General features: G+C 42.9%; 1 protein-coding gene across 1 annotated transcript in view; it reads right to left on the reverse strand.

The window, feature by feature from the left end:
- OIT3 (oncoprotein induced transcript 3) overlaps positions 1-20,299 on the reverse strand; it is a 33,091-nt gene that overhangs the window by 3,190 nt on the left and 9,602 nt on the right. Inside the window, exons 4-8 of the mRNA XM_028729605.2 lie at positions 18,241-18,363; positions 15,956-16,078; positions 11,532-11,692; positions 9,009-9,424; positions 1,312-1,411 (exon numbers count right to left, since the gene is read on the reverse strand). Of these exons, the coding sequence (XP_028585438.2) occupies positions 1,312-1,411; positions 9,009-9,424; positions 11,532-11,692; positions 15,956-16,078; positions 18,241-18,363 (923 nt within the window). The remainder of the gene's footprint in view (positions 1-1,311; positions 1,412-9,008; positions 9,425-11,531; positions 11,693-15,955; positions 16,079-18,240; positions 18,364-20,299) is intronic.

Genomic DNA, 20,299 nt, shown 5'->3' on the forward strand with positions numbered 1-20,299 from the left:
AACCAGACAGGTTGTACGTAATTTAGGTTGCAACAGCATTCAATTCCTGAACAGGAGTTGAAAGCGGTGTCAACAAGCTAAACAGATAGCATAGTTTCAGCTTCTGCTGCACTCTTTTCTGTCTATTTTCCAAGTAGAGGGAATATCTACACCAGTGGTTTTCAATCTTTTTGAGTCCACGGCTCCCTTGACCAACTACATTCTTTCTGCAGCAGCCCATGGGGCACAGGAACCCAGTTATGTCATCCCTTGCCTGCAGAGCTGGCAGAGCCTCTCACCCTTTTGCAAATACCATCCCTTGTGGAGTGTTTCCTCAGCCTCCTCTCCTCTCCCCTCTCCTTGGGAGTCCTCCGGGCAGCCACAGCTGCCACCCCTGGTCTCTGAGCTCCACCTCCAAAGAGAGGTGCCTCCTCACACTGCCCCACAGGGGCTTGGGAAGTACCCCTTGGCTAGCCCCAGAGGCACTAATTGCCTGAGGAGCTTGTAACCAGGGCTGCTGCAACAAATAGCTGTGGAAGCCTTTGGGAGACAGAGACATGAGAGGGCATCAGAGGAGGGAGTGAAGGAAAGAGGGACAGGGGCCAGTGCTGCCCACGACAATATTGCATCATCCTATTGCATTATATGGGGCGCGGGTGGCGCTGTGGGTAAAACCTCAGTGCGTAGGACTTGCCGATCGCATGGTCGGCGGTTCGAATTCCCACGGTGGGGTGAGCTCCCGTCGTCCAGTCCCATCTCCTGCCCACCTAGCAGTTCGAAAGCACTCCCAAGTGCAAGTAGATAAATAGGTACCACTTTATAGCGGGAAGGTAAACGGCGTTTCCGTGTGCTGCGCTGGTGCTGGCTCGCCAGAGCAGTTTCGTCACGCTGGCCACATGACCCGGAAGTGTCTCCGGACAGCGCTGGCCCCCGGCCTCTTAAGTGAGATGGGTGCACAACCCTAGAGTCGGACACGACTGGCCCGTACGGGCAGGGGTACCTTTACCTTTACCTTTATTGCATTATATGTGTGTGTGCATTGTATACATACATATATATTCTCAATCACCCTCTTTGTCATTCCTACACTGTCAGTATGAAAGTATGAAATAAAAGCAGAAGACAGGGAACCAGCGTTAGGAAAAGCATCTCCAGCAAACTGTTATCCTTACCCTCTTCCTAAAGTGAAATCCCTTATGAAGAACTGGAAGAAGGCAATGCATCTCTGATTTGCATCCTTCAAGGGCACCTCCTGCATCTATTGTCCATGCATGTGTCAGATGTTTTGCTAGCAAACTGCTAAAGGAGCAGCTGCTGCGCATTTTCACTCACCTTGTTGTCCTTACCCACAAATTTGAACACTGGGACTTGGAAGTGCTTGGCCAGATGATCTTTAGATGTGTATTGCTTCACAGAGTCATCAGAAACACAGCTGAAGAAAGAGAAAAATGTTAATGGTTTTCACAGACGTGGGTGGGGAAATCGCAGCACGTTCCTCCAAGAACAGAGGCAGCAGGGTAGAGAAGCTGACTCTCCTTGCTTAATAGATGTGTTTGTGGCATAACATCGAAAAATGAAGAGTGGATGGAAAAACAGAAGTGAGAATCAATAGCACTGCCAGAAATTTTTTTTTGGGGGGGGAGCAGTCAGCAAAATTGTCAGAATGCACAGTGAATCTCTGAGCATGCTCTCCCCCCGTCTCTCCCCCCTCCTGAAAGCCGAGTAATTTGCCAATGTATTGCAATCAAGATTATTCTCAGTTCACCTTTTTCACCAGAGACACACAGATAATAAAGAGCTGGCTCAAGCAGACATTAGCATTTAGTTCAAAGAATATAGTTTCAGAACTAAAGGCACTCTGGAAACATCATCATCTCTTCCTTCTCTTTCTGATTCTCAAAAACACCAAATTATCACAAAAATAAAGTAACTTTTCACAGCAGCCTTTTACTTTATCCTGTTGATTCATTGGGTCTTGTAACAGCTTTGCAGCTTGGATTGTAAGTACTAAGGCAGGAAACAAACCATAGTTAAAGGTGGCTTGAAAGAAAGAAATGCACAAATCTTGAAGGTCTACACCAACGTTGAGGAGTATTTCAGCCCAAGGGCTGCATTTGAACCTGGGATAGCTCAGTAGATAGAGCACGAGACTGTTAATCTCAGGGTTGTGGGTTTGAAATGATTCTTGGACTAGATGTCCCCCATGGTTCCATTCCAACTCTACATTTCTGTAGTAGTAGTAGTAATAATAATAATAATAATAATAATAATAATAATAATAATAATAATAATTTATTTATACCTCGCCCATCTGGCTGAGTCTCCCCAGCCACTCTGGGCGGCTCCCAATCAAATGTTAAAATTACAGCATTAAATATTAAAAACTTCCCTGAACAGGGCTGTCTTCAGATGTCTTTTAAAGATAGGATAGCTGCTTATTTCCTTCACATCTGAAGGGAGGGTATTCCACAGGGTGGGCGCCACTACCGAGAAGGCCCTCTGTCTGGTTCCTTGTAACCTCACTTCTCGCAATGAGGGAACCGCCAGAAGGCCCTCAGCGCTGGATCTCAGTGTCCGGGCTGAACAATGGGGGTGGAGACGCTCCTTCAGATATACTGGACCGAGGCCGTTTAGGGCTTTAAAGGTCAGCATCAACACTTTGAATTGTGCTCAGAAACGTACTGGGAGCCAATGTAGGTCTTTCAATACCGGTGTTATGTGGTCCCGGTGGCCACTCCCAGTCACCAGTCTAGCTGCCGCATTCTGGATTAATCGCAGTTTCCAGGTCACCTTCAAAGGTAGCCCCACATAGAGCGCATTGCAGTAGTCCAAGTGGGAGATAACTAGAGCATGCGCTACTCTGGCGAGACAGTCTGCGGGCAGGTAGGGTCTTAGCCTGCGTACTAGGTGGAGCTGGTAGACAACCGCCCTGGACACAGAATTAACCTGCGCCTCCATGGACAGCTGTGAGTCCAAAATGACTCCCAGGCTGCATACCATGATTCCATGATTTCCTTCTGGTCAACTTCCCAGGGGCCACATGCCAATGGAGAGCAGGGCCAGAGGCAACAGGGAACAGAGCAATGGATGTGAATGTTACCTTTGTATAGCAGGCTAGTTTCTATATTCAAACCCGCACACCTCTCTATGGCCTCCATCCAGGTAACATCCAGTTAAGCAAGAAACACTATCAGAGTTCAAGGCAAATTCTAGCCAGGAAGAGGGGGAGAGTCCCATGAGCCAGATAAAGAGGTCTGTAGGACCACATTTTGACTTCAAGTCCTTGCTCTACATTTATTCCACACAGGCCTGCCAAATCTAGTTGACCAGAGGTGCCAATGAGTCAGTCAGATGCATACTTTGCAAGGCAATGCCTATTTCAAGCTGTATTTGGCTCCCACAAGAACTATTTGTCTCTCTCCAACCTGAGATTCTTTGGGATGATTATACCTCTGAGGTTTGGCGGCCTGTGATACCAAAAAATGGATGAGTCATACAGTTATCTTAGTAGGCTTTCATCTGAACATGACACGGCATCTCATTCTCAACCCAGTTAATCCAGAATTGAAACTAGTGGAATTAATTCAGAGGAAGTAGATGAAGTATGCACTGTAAATGTCATTCCCTTCAAAAGTATGATATAATACTACGGAAAATGCCCCAGCTATGAATTAATTGAGAAGAGGGCAATCCAAAATTATGCGATGTATTGTATCTGGTGTTTTCTTAATTGATAGATGTTATTTTTCAGTAACCTGTCCTTTCAAAAAGAAAAAAAGAAGAAGAAAGAAGCCATCTGGTTTTGCAATATAAGACAACATGGCATTTTTCTTTCCAGCAACCTAATCTCAGGAATGTGGACTTTGAATGTTCTAAACGCTGTAGATAGGAAGAGGAAAGAAACAGACTTGAACTATTATGCTCTTCCCCTGGGTATAATGATATTTAATACTTGGACTTATGGCATAAATAGCTGATTAACTGCCTATCCTGGGGTGGGCTCATTGGGCAGGATTTAATTACATTTTTAGTCATAATGATTGCCACTTGAATTCAGCTCCTTACATTATCACCAAAAAGGAGGAAATGTTTTAGTTGACATATTTAGCATGCTCCAAACCTTGTTGTTGTTGCAGATACACATCCCAGGCACTCGCTGTCTAAAGGTTAACATACCGTATATGTAGAGAAAATTAATGTACTGTTGTGATTTATGTTCCTCTGTTATTCAAAGCTTATGCCATATTACAACAAACTAACACCTCTGGGAACATGATGTGCCATTTGAAGAGTGGCTGGGGCAAAGCAGTCAGATGGGTGGGGTGTTTAGAGATATATGAGAGAGACAGCAAGCAACTGGACACCTGGAATGTAGATCACAACTACAAGTTTTGCCTGAATAGGCAAGTGTATGAATGAGTTGTGTGAGGAAGACTGAGTGGCAGCAGTTCACAGGGACCTCATTTGGATTGTGGAGGACTACCAATGTTGCTTTAGGACCAGAAAAACCTGGCTTCTGCACCTCCACGATACCTGTTCAGTGAATTTGTGAATAAAACTGAAGTTTCCAGTGTGTTCTCCTCTAATTGACTCTTACCAATAGGAAGATTACCCTAAAATAAGAGAGTAACTGAAGTCTATTATCATAACGCTCTTTCATCTCCTCTTCTCTAGGCTAAGCATTCCCAGTTCTTCCAACTGGTTTTCCTCAGACTCAATTTCCAAAACCCCTCACCATCCCAGTAACCACTCTCTGAAAAAGCTCCATTTTGTCAATGGGTTGTTGTTATTATTATTATTATTATTTACAATATGTGGTGTCCAGAAGTGAGCATTGTAATTTGGGTGGAATTCACCGAACAGTTGCCGATGGCAGAAGACACGTGCAGGGATTTCTGTCTGTACATCAGGGTCCCCCCTATGAAATTGGCTCTAGGTGGGTTGGCAGCCCATGCCCCCCACCCCACTGAAAAGGATGTTCCATCTGGCAAGCTGAAATGCCCTGATGGAAGGCTGAACATTGGGCGACACTGAATTTCTCCCTCAGGTCTCCAGATGCAGCCTGAAGATGGTGTATAAATTCTTTATCGCGAGTGTTTATTTTTTAGACTCCCTAGGATGTTGACCCTATCAGTGCCTAAAAATAGATGTTATATCTAAAAACAGTGAATTCTGCTTAAATCCAGCAAAGCAGAAAAAAAGTTCCTTTGCAGGTTTTTTGTGCGTGGAAATAGCTTACATATTTGAGGGTTGTTTACATGCAATCTAATAAAGAATTATGAAGTTGGTATCAAGCAGTTATTCACAGACCACAGGCTATGTGCCTGGCAAATTTTCAATTTAAAAAATGAGTTTAGGGTTAGCAGTTTTAAAATTGCTCCAAAGGCAGCGGGTACAAAGATGGATCTCTAGAGGGAATTTATAAAATTTATGAGATGCATCTAGAAAAGACAAATACCCACATATCTCAGAAGACAAGGTAAACACCAGATGCTACTGAAGTGTTCATCAATAAGGGTGCCCTTGAAGGCATGGTTGGTTCTTAATTGATTACAAAAGTGTGCCGTTTAAAAGAACAATCCTGAAAGGAAATTTCATTAATTGTTTGGAATGAAAGTACCTGTATATCAGACTGCAGAGCAGAGGGAAAGAAGCAAAGTAAGACTATTTCATCGTCTCTGCTGAGAGACCAGCCGTCTATGGCTTTCTATCTCTCAACTGCAGTCATTCCACCAGGCCCCTTGAATTGTTTCCATCCCAGCTTAATGTTATAAGAACTGCAACTTTAAGAAGTAATGCATGAGCTTGCTTTTCTCCTACTCTCTTCCCATTCCTTCTGCTTATGTGTCATGTCTGTCAAATAGTACACCAGGTCTGTTTTACTATTGATCTTTGTAACCTGCCCTGAGAGTTGTTTTCTGACCAAAGCGTGTGGTAAAAATGTTTTAAATAAATAAATAGGCCTATTGGCTTAGGCCTTGCATGTGATGAAGTGGAGACTACGTCATGAAATATGCCACAATATAACATTATTAGTCTTCACGGTGCTTCAGGACTTTCTGTTGTTTTTGCTGCGACAGATTTTAGCCTTGCTCCCCCTGGGGAACTTGTATTTTATACAACTTTAAACCCCAAGGGTACAGCAGTATAACAGTCAGTTTTGATTATACAGTTTGGGGGTATGGATACTTTTTGCTTTGCTTTGCTTTTAAACAGCAGGTGAAGAAAATGAAAATAAATGTCTCAGAGTCACTGCCTGGTGATTGTGTGTCATTTGACAAGAGAGGGAGTGCATGATCAGTATCTCTTGCTGCTCTGGAACACTTCAGACTGAAGGTGGGGGATTGGCGGCGCAATCGTGTGCCGGTTTAATCAGAAGGAAGTCCCATTATGAGGCTTATCACTAGTAAACATGTTTAGGATTGCACCCCAAATCCTTCGATGTTCCTCCATTTTAAAGACTCCCCTCACATAGACAGAACCAGTACTGTCATTAGGCCAACTAGGTAGCCCCCTCAGAGGCATGCAGTAGTACTGACCTTTGAGGGGCACAGTTTTATACAAATTAGTTTTTGATATCTCTTATAAATTTCTGATAATATTTTACTTTTACTTCATATTTTGAAGAATTTTTATCATTTCTGAAGCAATCCATACAAAGACATGTTTTTGGAAAAAAGAAATTGGGGTGAAAAAACGATCTGAGGAGAAAACAGAGTAAAAAAAAAAATATTGCTGGTGGTGCAAGTAGTTAGCTTTGACTAAAGCACAAGATAGTCTGCACATAGATACCAGCAAGAGAAGTTAGTCCTCCTGCCTGACTTGCTGGTCTTTTATGTGCAAAGTGAGGTGTTTTATGTGAGGAAACATCCAGCCAACCTGACTTGCTTGCCATCTATAGTGGAGCAGCAGGCTAGCAACAGAAATATCTCACAAGGCTCCCAAATGTGTAGTTTGGGAGGGTACTTAATCCTGCAAGCAGGACTGTGTATGTGCGTGTCTTTGATTGCACTTCACAGAGCTTTTGAACACTTCTTTCCAATGGCAACTGAAGCGAGAGGCACTTTCAACTCTTAGCCAGGAAGGGGTCTCTCTCTTGGTTAGTCTTGTATAGTTGGAAGGGACCCCGAGTCACCTTGTCCTGCAATGCAGGAATCTCAACCAGATCATACATGACAGGTGGCCATTGAAGGAGAGTCCACCACCTCTCATGGGAGTCTCTTCTACTGGCAAACAGCTCTTACTGTAACTTATTTCCACATGAACCCCACCTTTTTTCTCTGACAGACAATCTGGGACTAGGCACAGATTTCACCTGTTTCCTTATAAATTTTGGGACAGATTGAAGCAACAGCCGGTATAAATGCCCAAAGATTTAAGCACTCTCCTTCCTAATGCTGAAACATGTCTGATCGTACCCCTCTCTCCCATGCATTAAATCTGTGAAACTGAATCCTGGTTTTGGCCATTAGCCGGCAAAAATTGTTCGTTGAAGCTCAGAAAATTATTTCCAACTTTGCAACACTGGCAAAAATAAAAATAAAAGGTATGTTGAAGCCAGCCTTATGCCTGTTCCATCACACCCAGCCTCCATTTTGCTGTCTCGAGATGCCCTCTAGAGGATAAAGGCAGCAATGGGGTTGCAGGGCACACATGCCATAAATATACAAGAGCCTTTTAACAGGAGGAGCTGCTCATCATGATTAACGTGGAGTTCTGGAAGCCCCAGAGCTCGGCCTCCTGTCTTCTCCTATGCATTTGTTGTTCCTCTTTTTCTCCTTGCTGCTGCCGTTAAAAATACATACAAACCATTCACAATGTTCCAAGTTGCAGGCAGCGAGTGGATGTTTGGAGCCTGAGGTTTTGGAGTGCCCGAGGGGATCCTGGTAGATTTAATGAGCCAACCGTATAGAAAACACGGAAGTCCTTGGGCCAAACAGTAATAAGTCTTGATGTAATGATACTGACACACTGCTAACTGCTTGAGGAACAATTCAATTAAAAGCCACTACACATGCTGCTGCGAACATGCTCTTTGCTTTCGCAGAATGACTCTCTCGACCCCCCAAAACTCTCTAGGCTTGCATATGACTTCGCACTTGATGGTGAAGAATAGGCTTGAAGGCCTTTGAGGGCAATGCCAGGCCATTGCAATTTATCCTTGTCCCCATCTGCAGGAGAAGCACATTGAAGTGGGAAGGATAGAGTTCATGATTGGAGAATGAAAGCATTTCTGTTTCACTCTCTGGTTGGTCTGTATGTGTAGAAACATGTCACCCAAGTCTCCAGAATGCTTTCCTCACAAGAAAACTGACCCTGCAAGAGTCTACCCAGGAACTCATTCTTGGGAAGATGGAGAGCATGGAACTATGTATATATTATAGCACTTGGTCAAATCCTTTCTGCTGACTTATATCTGAAGAGTCCTATGCCCCAGCAATTGCTATGGTGGGGATTGTCGATGTGTAAAAGGCCTCTTCAAATAATGACGGTAAGATGTGAAAGAAGTCCAGAGTACTTATGTACATCTCCAGTCCAGGGGGACTTATTTTATAAAGGAATATTTTGCAAGGGGGAAAAAACCCATGCCTCATTGAGGGCCTTAAGCAGGCTTCCCACTGAAGTAATCCAATCACTGAAGATCACAATTCTGCTAATTGGCTAAATATGCTCTAATGGTGGGTCACCAGATGGCCTACAAAGAAGGGCAAATGGCTTTAACTCTTGGCACCAAATTAATTACCAGTCATTACAATCACAGGGAGAGTTGGCTCCTGTAACTGCAGTTGTAAGACATCCATTTGCTCACCCAACGGCTCCCTCTGGTTCCTTTTTATGAAGTGGGTAGCTTTGCCAGGGTAGCCATGACAGCTGGCGACTGTTCTGACGGGCAGCAGAAAAAAACCATTTTGCCTTGAGAAAGGGGTGGCACTTTCTGTTATCCTCCATGCTCTGAGAGACCCAAAACAGCAACGAGAACAGGGGTTTTTGAGCATCAGGGAAATGAAAGAAGCAGCGCCAACACTCACCCATCTCGAATCAAATAGTACTTCAGGATCTCGTCAGTCTTGGAGGTAGGGGTGGCGAAACAGCTCTCCACTAATGTTTCAAGACCGCTCACATGCACCAAGGGTTCAATTCCAAAATACAGAGAATCTCGGAGTTTAAGGGTGGGGCGAGCATCTCCGTAGGCCTCTTCAAACTCATTGTCTTTGAATATCTCAAGGGTAAAGGGGAAGACCCCCCGGTTGCGGCTCACGATCTCAAGCGGCGAGTTCTTCACGTTGGGGACGTAGCCCTCTGACATGGTGTAGTGGCGAGGGAATTCACAAGTCACAGGGATCAACAGCTTCCCTGTGCGGACAATGATGTCGCCATTGCTGCCAGGGGTTTGCTTGGGCAAGCCAGTCACCATATTGGTCGCGATGATTTTGTCATTTACCACCTGGGGCAGAGAAGGAAAGAGAACGTTGTGAAGCCAGATGGACATAGACGAGGAAATATGTGAAGAGGAACAATTCTATTATGACTGAGTCTGTGTGAGCGAATCTGCAAGAGTGCAGGGGGAGAGGGACAGAAGTCAGCTTCTGTAGAAGCAGAAGTCAGCTTCCTAGGAACAAGAAACTCTGCAGTACTGTCAGAATTTGCTTTTAAAAATTATTATTATTATTTTATTTTATTGAATTTATATACCCCCCTTTACCCAGAGGTTTCAGCCCAGCGACATTTTAAAAGGGCATAGGATGTCAATCAGATCAACCAAAGGCCGGGTTAAAAAGGAATGTTTTTGCCTGGCACCTAAAGGTGTATAATGAAGGCGCCAGGCAAACTTCCCTGGGGAGAGCATTCCACAGATAGGGAGCCACTGCAGAGAAGGCCCGTTCTCATGTTGCCACCCACCAGACCTCTCTAGGAGGTCCTCAGAAGGTGATCTCAGGGTCTGGGTAGGTTCATTTGGAAAGAGGCGGTCCTTGAGGTATTGTGGTCCTGAGCCATTTAAAGTTTATAGGTCAAAACCATCACTTTGCAGTTGGACCAGGATCAGTATAATATGCTCAAACCATCTTGCTCCAGTGAGCAACCTGGCCGCTGAATTCTACACTAGCTGAAGTTTCCAAAGTGTCTTCAGAGGCAGTCCTATGTATAACGTATTGCAGTTATAACCAGAGCATAAGGTAAAGGTAAAGGGACCCCTGACCATTAGGTCCAGTCGTGGCCGACTCTGGGGTTGCAGCGCTCATCTCGCTTTATTGGCCGAGGGAGCCGGCATACAGCTTCCGGGTCATGTGGCTAGCATGACTAAGCCACTTCTGGCGAACCACGGAAACACAGTTTACCTTCCCGCCATTGTTGTTGTTGTTTAGTCGTTTAGTCGTGTCCGACTCTTCGTGACCCCATGGACCAGAGCACGCCATAGCGGTATCTACTTATCTATTTGCACTTTGACGTGCTTTTGAACTGCTAGGTTGGCAGGAGCAGGGACCGAACAACAGGAGCTCACCCCGTCATGGGGATTCGAACCGCTGACCTTCTCATTGCCAAGTCCTAGGCTTTGTGGTTTAACCCACAGTGCCACCCGCGTCCTAACCAGAGCATAGACAACAGTAATTAGGCTATCCCTGTCCAGATAGGGGCATAGCTGGGCCACCAGCCAAAGCTGATGGAAGGCACTCCAGGCCACTGAGGCCACCTGAGCCTTGAGTGGCAGCAAAGGATCCGGGAGTGCCCCCAAGCTACGAACCTGCTAGAAAAAACCATGTTTCTAGTCTGTATGCTAACCAAGATAAGAGGGAAAGTGTGTGGGCATGCTGAAATGTTAGGGATGGCCAAATAAGATTTCCAGTGGTTGGTGGATGGTTAGCGAAACAGGTATGGAATATGGAATATAAGGGAAATAGAAATTTCTCCCAAATTTCAGAATTGAATGTGTGTCAATAGCTATAAGAAAAAAGAGAGAGTAATCACTCCAGCTGTGATAATTTTCATTAAAAAGCTTGTGAGAGGCACAATGCTGAGAACAGGGTGCTGGATTTGACGGGTGTCTGAGTGATCCAGCAGGGCTCTTCTTATGTACTTTTAAAATACATAAGAACCTTACTTTAAATGTACTTTAAACACAGAAAAGAGAGTGGAAACCCAATTAAATAGCTATAAGATGGATCAGGAGCAGTTGAGGAAGCTGAGAGCTGGTGTCATTATTCTGCCAGCCAACAAAGGGCAGCTTCAGTCTCCTCTGTTGCCAGGCGAATAACAAACTATATTTTCTTTAAAAATAATTTTAACAGAGGTGTTTCTTGTTCTTTTGCTTATTTAATATGCTGTTGGGTGTAAGTGTGTGGCTGATACTGAAATCTAATATCAAAGAAACACTCATTCCTGGAATTGTTCTGGAAAGGTTGAAGTAAAACCAATGTAGATTTTCAGTGTCAATGTGCTCTTGAGAATATTCTTACATACACCAGAATTGCACAGATTCAATGTTATAGGATCGATAGTCTCTAATGGAGATACATCCTTCCAGCCAACAGGAAAAAGCTAATATTCATACGTACATCTATAGTGGTGCCACAGGATTTCAGAGAGAAGATGATGTTGACATGTGTTCCATTGGATACCCCTTTGCAGGAACCATTGATGAGTGAGAGGTCCATCCCTCCAACTAGATCCTTAGGGATGTTCACCTCTATGGAGGTAGATCTGCATAGGACAGGGACTGTAAGAAAGAGCAAATCTAGTGAGTGAGCTGGAAATGAAACTTAGAGAAGCTGCATGAGTCCTCCTTTGATGCCTCTTTTATCTGCAGCCAATGCTCCCTGATATGGGTTCATCTTGCCTGGTGGAAACCTGGCTTTGATCTGCTGGCTTGTAAAATGTGATGATTATTTTAAGCTTTAGATTCAGCTTCTTTAATCCCCCAGAGACCTGTCTGTCTTCTCTACTGTGACATCCTCACCCCTCAGGATGAGAGATTAACTATGCTTACGTTGTATTTCTGAGATCTAGTAGTGTCATGTGCACTTTTGTGATGATTCAGTATTAGAGGGAGGTATTTTATTTTTATCCTAATCTTCCACAAATCAAGATCGCTTCCAGATAGGAAACTCTCCTCCATTTGTGGCGATGCTGCATATGGCTAGCATTGCATTGGCACCGATAACCTGATCTTCACAGATTAAGAAATTGCCAGACTACCATTGTAGCATGAAGGCAAGAAGATATATTATTGTATATATGAATAATGAAAAATAAATATATCATTGGCCAAGAACTGTGAAACCAATGGCACAGTTTTATTCCATATTTACCTCAGAGAGAACATGTCTGGAATTCACTGACAACACATAGAACATTCTGGAGAGATCCCTTGGGGTAAACTGTATTTGATGGATTCCTACACACACACACACACACACACACACACACACACACACACACGTTTACTTTAATGTATGTATCTTACACTTGGCACTTATTTTGTTATATAATTAGACAGATGAAATGTTTATTAATCTTGACATGAACTTGACTGATCTGCATTGTATTGTTGTATTTTGTTTTTTAAAAGTCATTCTCATTTTAAAAACTGAAAAAAATGCTTGTTTGTTTATTTGTTTGTTTTAAGGCACTGTGAAATGAGTAAAACAGAAAGTTTGACAAAAGACTAACAGCACCTTTCCATGTGATGTGACAAACTACTTAAGGAAAGGAGGAGAATTCTGTGACATAGCCTAGCCAGCTGTTCACGACAGAGTGAGCTCCCATTGTTCAGTCCTTGCTCCTGCCAACCTAGCAGTTCGAAAGCACATCAAAGTACAAGTAGATAAATAGGTACCGCTCTAGCGGGAAGGTAAAAGGCATTTCCATGCACTGCTCTGGTTTTGCCAGAAGCGGCTTAGTCATGCTGGCCACATGACCTGGAAAAACTGTCTGCGGACAAACGTCAGCTCCCTCGGCCAGTAAAGCAAGATGAGCGCAGCAACCCCAGAGTCGTTCGCAACTGGACTTAACAGGGTCCTTCTACCTTTACCTTTTTAAAATTTAAAAGGTCAAGCCAAAAAACTATATTTGGATAGCACAAGCCCCTTGTGTGAGCCTAAGCAGCTTTTTGGATGTAGGCCAGTGTCTGTGTCAATTTTGCATAAGGTTACATTATCTTTCTATCTCATGAGTATTCTGGACAGGCAAAGAGCCACTGGCCAATTTGTCTCCTGAAAGGATTGCTCTGGGAGTACATTGATTATTCAGCCTGCCTCACCCCATATTGCTGCCCTTAGTTATATATGTGAACATTTTACTACTAGGCAATACCACTTATCATCAAGTCTAACTAGCCATGAGGGTGTTGGATTATTCTGGCCCTTAGAGTGGTGTCTGGAGAATAAAGTGTCCTCTAAGAATCAAAAGTTTCGCATCACCCTATACACAATGAAGGAACATTTTCAAGGAATGTTGCCCCATCCTCACAAATATCCTGATGGGTAAAAGTTCCAGTTTACTACTGACTGAGGCAGAAAACTCACTTCATATTTACCCATTTGAGGTTTAACTAGTCTGTGTTCTTTGTTGCCATCACTATACATTCTGTGAGGAAACATTTGAAGGAAAACAAACACACTGTCATCCATATTTAGCGAATTTTCTGAAACACAATCTTCACTGTTTCACTGACACATAATTTTCAAGCTTGAGCGATGAACAGACTATAAATTATTTTTAGTGCGGAAAGGTACAGATTTATGAATCCTGCTAATGTAACAGTTAGCAGGCATTGATTTTGCCAGGTTTTTCAGAATCATGAAAACAGGTGCTGCCCCCATTTAAAGTTGATGCATTGATTTCTGACTCCTGGCATCTTGGATAAAATACAGTTTTCTTTTTCCTCAAATGTTACTGTTCAAAACTTTTTAAATCATCTGCCCAGTCCAGGAAATAGTTTTGATAAGAAAACAATATACTGAAGTGTGTACACACGTATGCAGAAAAGTAATATTCCTGCATTTCCCTCCTGGCTTCATCAAGGGTGCTGTTGTGACTGAAGCATACATAATTTTATTTGTTCATGCTCAAGGTGGCTTACAACGTGAAAAAAAATTACGCAAATGCAACATTACAAAAGTAGCCATAAATAATAAATAAAACATCAGAAAATGGACAGCCGGACTGAACAATTTCCACAAAAATCACCATATCCATATAAATCTAAAATAAAGTTAAAAAACCAACAGCAGCAACAGCAAGAATACCCACCACAACCCACCCCGCAACAACACCACCACAATCCAAGAAACAGAAAATGAAAAGGCAAAGGTTCTCTGTCTGTCAGCAACTGCTTTGGTAGATACACAAGAATGAAGAGGAATCTATGTATCCCAAATACCAGAGAACAAACCAGAAAGCAGAATGTTGCCCGAGGGTGGGGGGCGGTGAAGGGAGAGGCAAACATTACTTTCAAGCTTCTGAGGGACAATTTGGAAACCATTTCCAATAATGCATGGCAGATGGATAACTTTGCATAGATGAATTGATCAGCTCACAGACCTGATTTAGGACATTTATTAAGTCACTCAATGAACTCTTTGATAAATGAGCATGCTTGGTGCTTTTCTGCTGTTTGGATCCCAGTTTGAGGGCCTGTCTCTCATTAATCAAGTAAGGCAAGGGCAGAAAGTATGTATTTCTTCTTGGAAGCAATTTTTAAAGGGGGGGGGGGGGAGACAACATAAGAAAGTGTACTATCCAGACCTCTTTTTTCCCCTCATCCAGCCTTACAGATGAAGGCCAACTTATGTTTCTGAGGCAAATCATAGAATGACAGAATCCTACAATTGGAAGGGACCCTAAGGGTCATCTCAACTAAAGCATCCATGACAGATGGCCATCCAAAGTATGAGAGAAGAAAGACTGTGTTGCACCTGCAGCAGCAAAACCAGATGCCTTCATCTGCCCCACCTCCAGTAAAACATGTCTCTCCCATACCGTTCTCCATAGCCATAGCAGGCACTGTAACTCTCCCAACGATTTGACTTTACCCCTGACGGCGCACTCTTGCCAACATTCACCAGGCACTGTCTTTGTGCCCCCTCCCCTCTCCATATCTGCTGCCCCAGAAACGTACATTTCTTTCGGTGCTTTCTCAAACGTAAACAATTCCTAGCTGATCAAGGAATATAATAACTCTCTCTTCAGCAGTTGTAATGTTGACTACTAATTTACAGGAAGAGTGTAAAGTGAAACATTAATTTGCAAACTGCTTTGGATAACTGCTGGCCTTGTTACCAACTATATCACCACGCACCTAATTAGAATTAATAAAAAGCTGTATTTATGAAGTTGGAGGCAGGGTCTACATTTTATGTTCCCATAAACTATTGTATGTGTGGTCATAAATGTGTTTTGCTTAATAAAGTGCAGTGGCTGCTCCTTAAACACATTTGTTCCGGAGGACAGCATGTGAGAGTCTTGCCATTGCACTAGATACTCAAGCTGAGGAGCCCACTATTGGGCATATGAGACATTTGTCCCACGTATTGTCCTTGCAGAAGAAACTACTGCAGGATGAACCTATCAAAAGCGGGGCAGCATAATTTCACAGGTGGGTCAGCATTTTGCTGTGACAGGCTGGTGTCGGATACTGTGTTTGCCCATCAAAATGGGAGGTCGAGCAGGAGTGAACTGTAGCAGAAGAACCACTGAACAAGGGACGAGGGATCCATGGTGAGCACACAGCCAAGACAAGTGTTGAGGAACCAAAACTAGGTCAGGGAACATAACTGAGATCTTCCTCAATGTACAGGGCTAGATGGAATGGTTTGATCTGTTGATCTGACCTCAGCATTTAGGAGGATCTCCTTCAAAATATACTTCATTTCTAATAGGGTGGGGGCAAAGGAAACAGGTGGTGCACTTGCTCCCCAGCAACGTTCTCCTGCACCAGCCACAATGTACTATTTGTCGCTAGCGATCTCCATTGTCCTACCTTGACAAGTGTGGTTGTCATCTGACAAAACAAGACCGCGTGGGCACTCACACTGGTAGGTGTCTTCTACCGTGACGCAAACATGGCTGCAGCCCCCATTGTTGTTGTGGCAACCTTCAATTTCTAGGATAGAGAAAACGGTCAGACACACAAAAATCTTTGCTCAACCCAGATCTGCTTGTGATGAAAGTCTCTACCTGCCCATAACAAGGGGATTTTATAGCAATTGTATCTGTGGTATAAACCTTCATACGTTATACATTAACTTTTGCAATCATTCTGGGCAAAATCTTTTCTTGATATGAATGGGAACTGTGGAAGAACATGGATGGGAATTGTGAATAGAACATGAATGGGAAACTGTGACTATGAATGGTGGAAGAACATGAGTAGAAAGTAGGTCATGCTTTTTGTGCAGCTCTCATTAATTTAAACGGCACTTGTACATAAGACTTTCTCTGTTGGATGTTACAGCAATTTGGAGGAAGAGGCAGCAAACAGCGCACACACTGTGAATCAATGTACTGTCCTAATCTGCAGAATCCCACAATTTCTCAGTTTTGTGTGTTTTCTTAAAAAAAGAAGTTTTTAATATTTTAAAACGTGTAAAACTTAGGCTTCACAACTTGTGTTTCTAAGTGTGCAGTTAGCCGTTAAATGCACGCAAAAAGGAGATCCTGCCAAGTTTACAGTTGGTAGCAAATATGGACCAGCTACCATTTTAAGGCAGCCTTTTCCAAGTTAGTGTCCTCCAGTTAGTTTGGGCTACAACTCCCATCCTGCAGGCTGGGGCTGATGGGAGTTGTAGTCCAAAACATTTGGAGGGCACCAGGATGGGAGTGGAGAGTGGGCCTTGGGGCAGTCTCTGTACATACTGAAAGAATGAAAAATTTCCAGGTAGTTTTCAAAACATCCAAGGCATTTCTTAGACTGACAAGGTCTTGGCAGTTCAAATGAGCTTTAAATCAGTGCCCATGTGTTAGGCTAGGAAACCCCACCACTCTGAGATTATGACCATTAAAACCAATGGTATCCTTTGAAGATTTTGTGGCTGTGCAATGGATATTGGGGTGGTTGCAAAGTGAATTATATCTTTCCTGGAATGGCTCATAAACCACATGGCATATCAGTAAATATGAAACCGACCAACTCGATTGTATATTGCTCAATAAATTCCTTGGAGAGCATTGAACGCATGAAAAATGTCACCTATTACCTCAGAGTCTTAAAACTATCTATATAGCAAGCACAAATTTCCCAACGTTTACCGAAAAGGAAACAATTACTCTTCTTAGTAAAAACAAAACAAAAAAATAATGATTAAAATGGATGCTACCAGTGCTTTCCCCCCAAAGGCCAGAATGTTAGATTATGAAGATGCAAGTATATTACTGATGTGAAGAGGATGTCTTCCTTGGTTACACCTGTGGTCCCTCCACCATTCATTCTCAGACAACAACCCAGGGCCAAGCTAGACCCAAATATAAATCTGCCAATGAAAAAAAAAAGTGCCAGTTTTTAAAATAGTGGAAACAGCATTGGTGGAAAGGGCCAATAAGTACTGGCATAGCACCAATAATTTACCCAAGGTAAACAGCACTTTCAGAAGAGATATTTTTCTTGGAAGTTTAATTAGGGAGAGGGAAAATTAAATCCCACTTTCCTGCCTGCTGCGGTCCCAAAGAACTGATGCTGGTTGCATTTATTTAAAATCTGCACAGCAAATGTAAACTTGCACTTAACATCATATGGCATTGATTTCCAGCTGGGAGGCTACGGAGGAAGTGTTTAACAATACAGGGCTCTGCTACGGTACTCTAGTTCCTATTGTACAGTTCACATTTCTGTTGTTGTCCCATTCAACTAGTTATTATTTTTAAGGAAGACAACTCATGCTGTAAGACAGGGATGGGAAACATGTGACTTTTCAGATGTTTTGTTGGAGCCATACATACATCGTTTTATTTGTATGCCATAGCCAAAACCATGCTCGAGGCTGCTTACAAAATGAAAAGAATTACACAAACATAACAAAAGTAGTCATAAGTAATTAATAAAACGTCAAAAAGTACACAAGCAAGTTGAACAATTTCCACATAAACCATGATTATAGACACAAAAATATACAAATAAATAGCATCAGTAAGAGCAACACCCACCCCAGTGAAAACCCCAAAACAATACCCCAGCCAAAGAGTCTGTTCACCAGCCTCAGCTTTTGTAGCTGGAGTCAGTCCCAGGTGTAAAAAGGCCTGCAAGACCTGGAGCAAGGGATCCTTACTCACCCTGGCAGGTCTTTCCATCCTTCCCTAGAATTCGCCCAACTCCACATTCACAACGGTAGGAGTTCTTGAGGTTCACACAGAACTCGCTACAACCTCCGTTATTCTGTTCACATTCATTTTCATCTGTGGAGAAAAACAGGAGCCACAAATCCACAACTTAACAATATGAAGCTGGTGATTAAGAAGTATAATATGCAAGCCAATTGCTCCATTAATGAAATCTGAATCAGGGAAAGGTTTTTTTTTTCTTTAGGTGGCACAGGCTATGAGTAAGGATCATCTTACATATTATGAAAAGACAGCCAGGATTCTGAGTCTAAAGAAACAGCCGTGTTCTCACTTGCATTACACACATGGGCATGGGCACACAAAAATAAACGGAAGAGTTATATGAACCAGATGTCTGTGCTGTGCCATCGTTTGTTTTTGGGTGAATCTTCTACATGACACAGCACACATGGAGTATACTGAGTACTTTGGGTGCAGCTTGAATCTCATCGAATCTGGACTCAGCTACATTAGTCAAAAAACTGTGTTTTGAATGCATTATAAACACACAACACCAGACGGCGGTGGAGGGAGGGAATTCTAAGTGATATAACCTTTTGTTATAACGATTTAATTTCTGACTTATTTATAGTGGTTTTTTCCTGTATGTAGATCAACCCCTATATTACATTTTCTGTAGAGTAATATAGAGGAAAATCTGCTTAGCAAATGCTGGAAATCCCTGTACCCAATTAAACTAATGTTAGAAAAGATGAAGGGGAAATCAAGACAAACCAGACCACTGATTCCTAGATGAGAATATGCTATAGTTTTTCAACTTCCATGAAATTCCAGAGGGCTGAGAAGAGGGAGCTACTCATCATATTCTTGAAAGTGATCTTTTTCTAGTTAGATAACTCAATGAAACCTTTCCAGGGCATTTTAATTCAATGGGGATTTTTGCCATCCCATTTGTCAGCAATGTGCATAAAGACTCGGAATTAGGCCAGATTTCATAGGGTGAGTGGCGGAGATGTTATTAGGACAAGAGATTCATTAGTACCCTATTATTAGCATTCTATTAATTAGTAGTGCTTACTAGGCAGCAAATCCCATTGAAATCAGTAGGAATTAATTCTGAGTAGGATTGTGCTGTTAATCAATGATGAAACCCAGAGAACCTCTATACTTGTGTCTATCCTTGGGTGGAATTCCATTACATATTCACAAAATTCAGGTTGCTCAATTAAAGTTCATTTGGTGTTCTTGCATGACAAATGGGCTTTCCCTTAAAAGGATTTTTTGAGAGAAGGAATGTGATGCAGAAAAATGTAGAATAGGTAAAGGTAAAGGGGTCCCTGACCATTAGGTCCAGTCATGGCCGACTCTGGGGTTGTGGCGCTCATCTCGCTTTATTGGCCAAGGGAGCTTCCGGTACAGCTTCTGGGTCATGTGGCCAGCATGACTAAGCCGCTTCTGGCGAACCAGAGCAGCACACGGAAACGCCGTTTTCCTTCCCGCCAGAGTGGTACCTATTTATCTACTTGCACTTTGACGTGCTTTCGAACTGCTAGGTTGGCAGGAGCAGGGACCGAGCAATGGGAGCTCACCCCGTCGCGGGGATTCAAACTAATCCTAGGCTCTGTGGTTTAACCCACAGCACCACCCGTGTCCCCCCGCCATGGAAACTAATTAGAGTGAATGCTCAATAAATAGCTGGCACCATCTAACCTCCCCACAAACTTTGCATATACAGATCAGGTTGAACACTCAGTAAACATCAGAATGACGAATGCTCATCTGAAAGCAACCCCAGATCTTCAAAAGCTTTTTAAAAGAAGAGCTGCTATTTACCAGAGCTCACGCTAGTAGGCAGTGTGGCATTGATCCAAACTTTACAAGCCATAAATGGCTTGAAGATTGCTGCAGTAACTTAAGAAACTTGAAAAAGGGAATTTCAGAAAGAGCTGCTGAGAATTAAGATTCATAGCATATAGCCAGGTAACCACATGTTGAATGAAAAGCTAAACCAGTTAACTTGGCTAATGAAAGACCTCTCAGATGATGGTGC

This window comes from Podarcis muralis, chromosome 6, assembly GCF_964188315.1.
Source record: "Podarcis muralis chromosome 6, rPodMur119.hap1.1, whole genome shotgun sequence".
NCBI lineage: Eukaryota > Metazoa > Chordata > Lepidosauria > Squamata > Lacertidae > Podarcis > Podarcis muralis.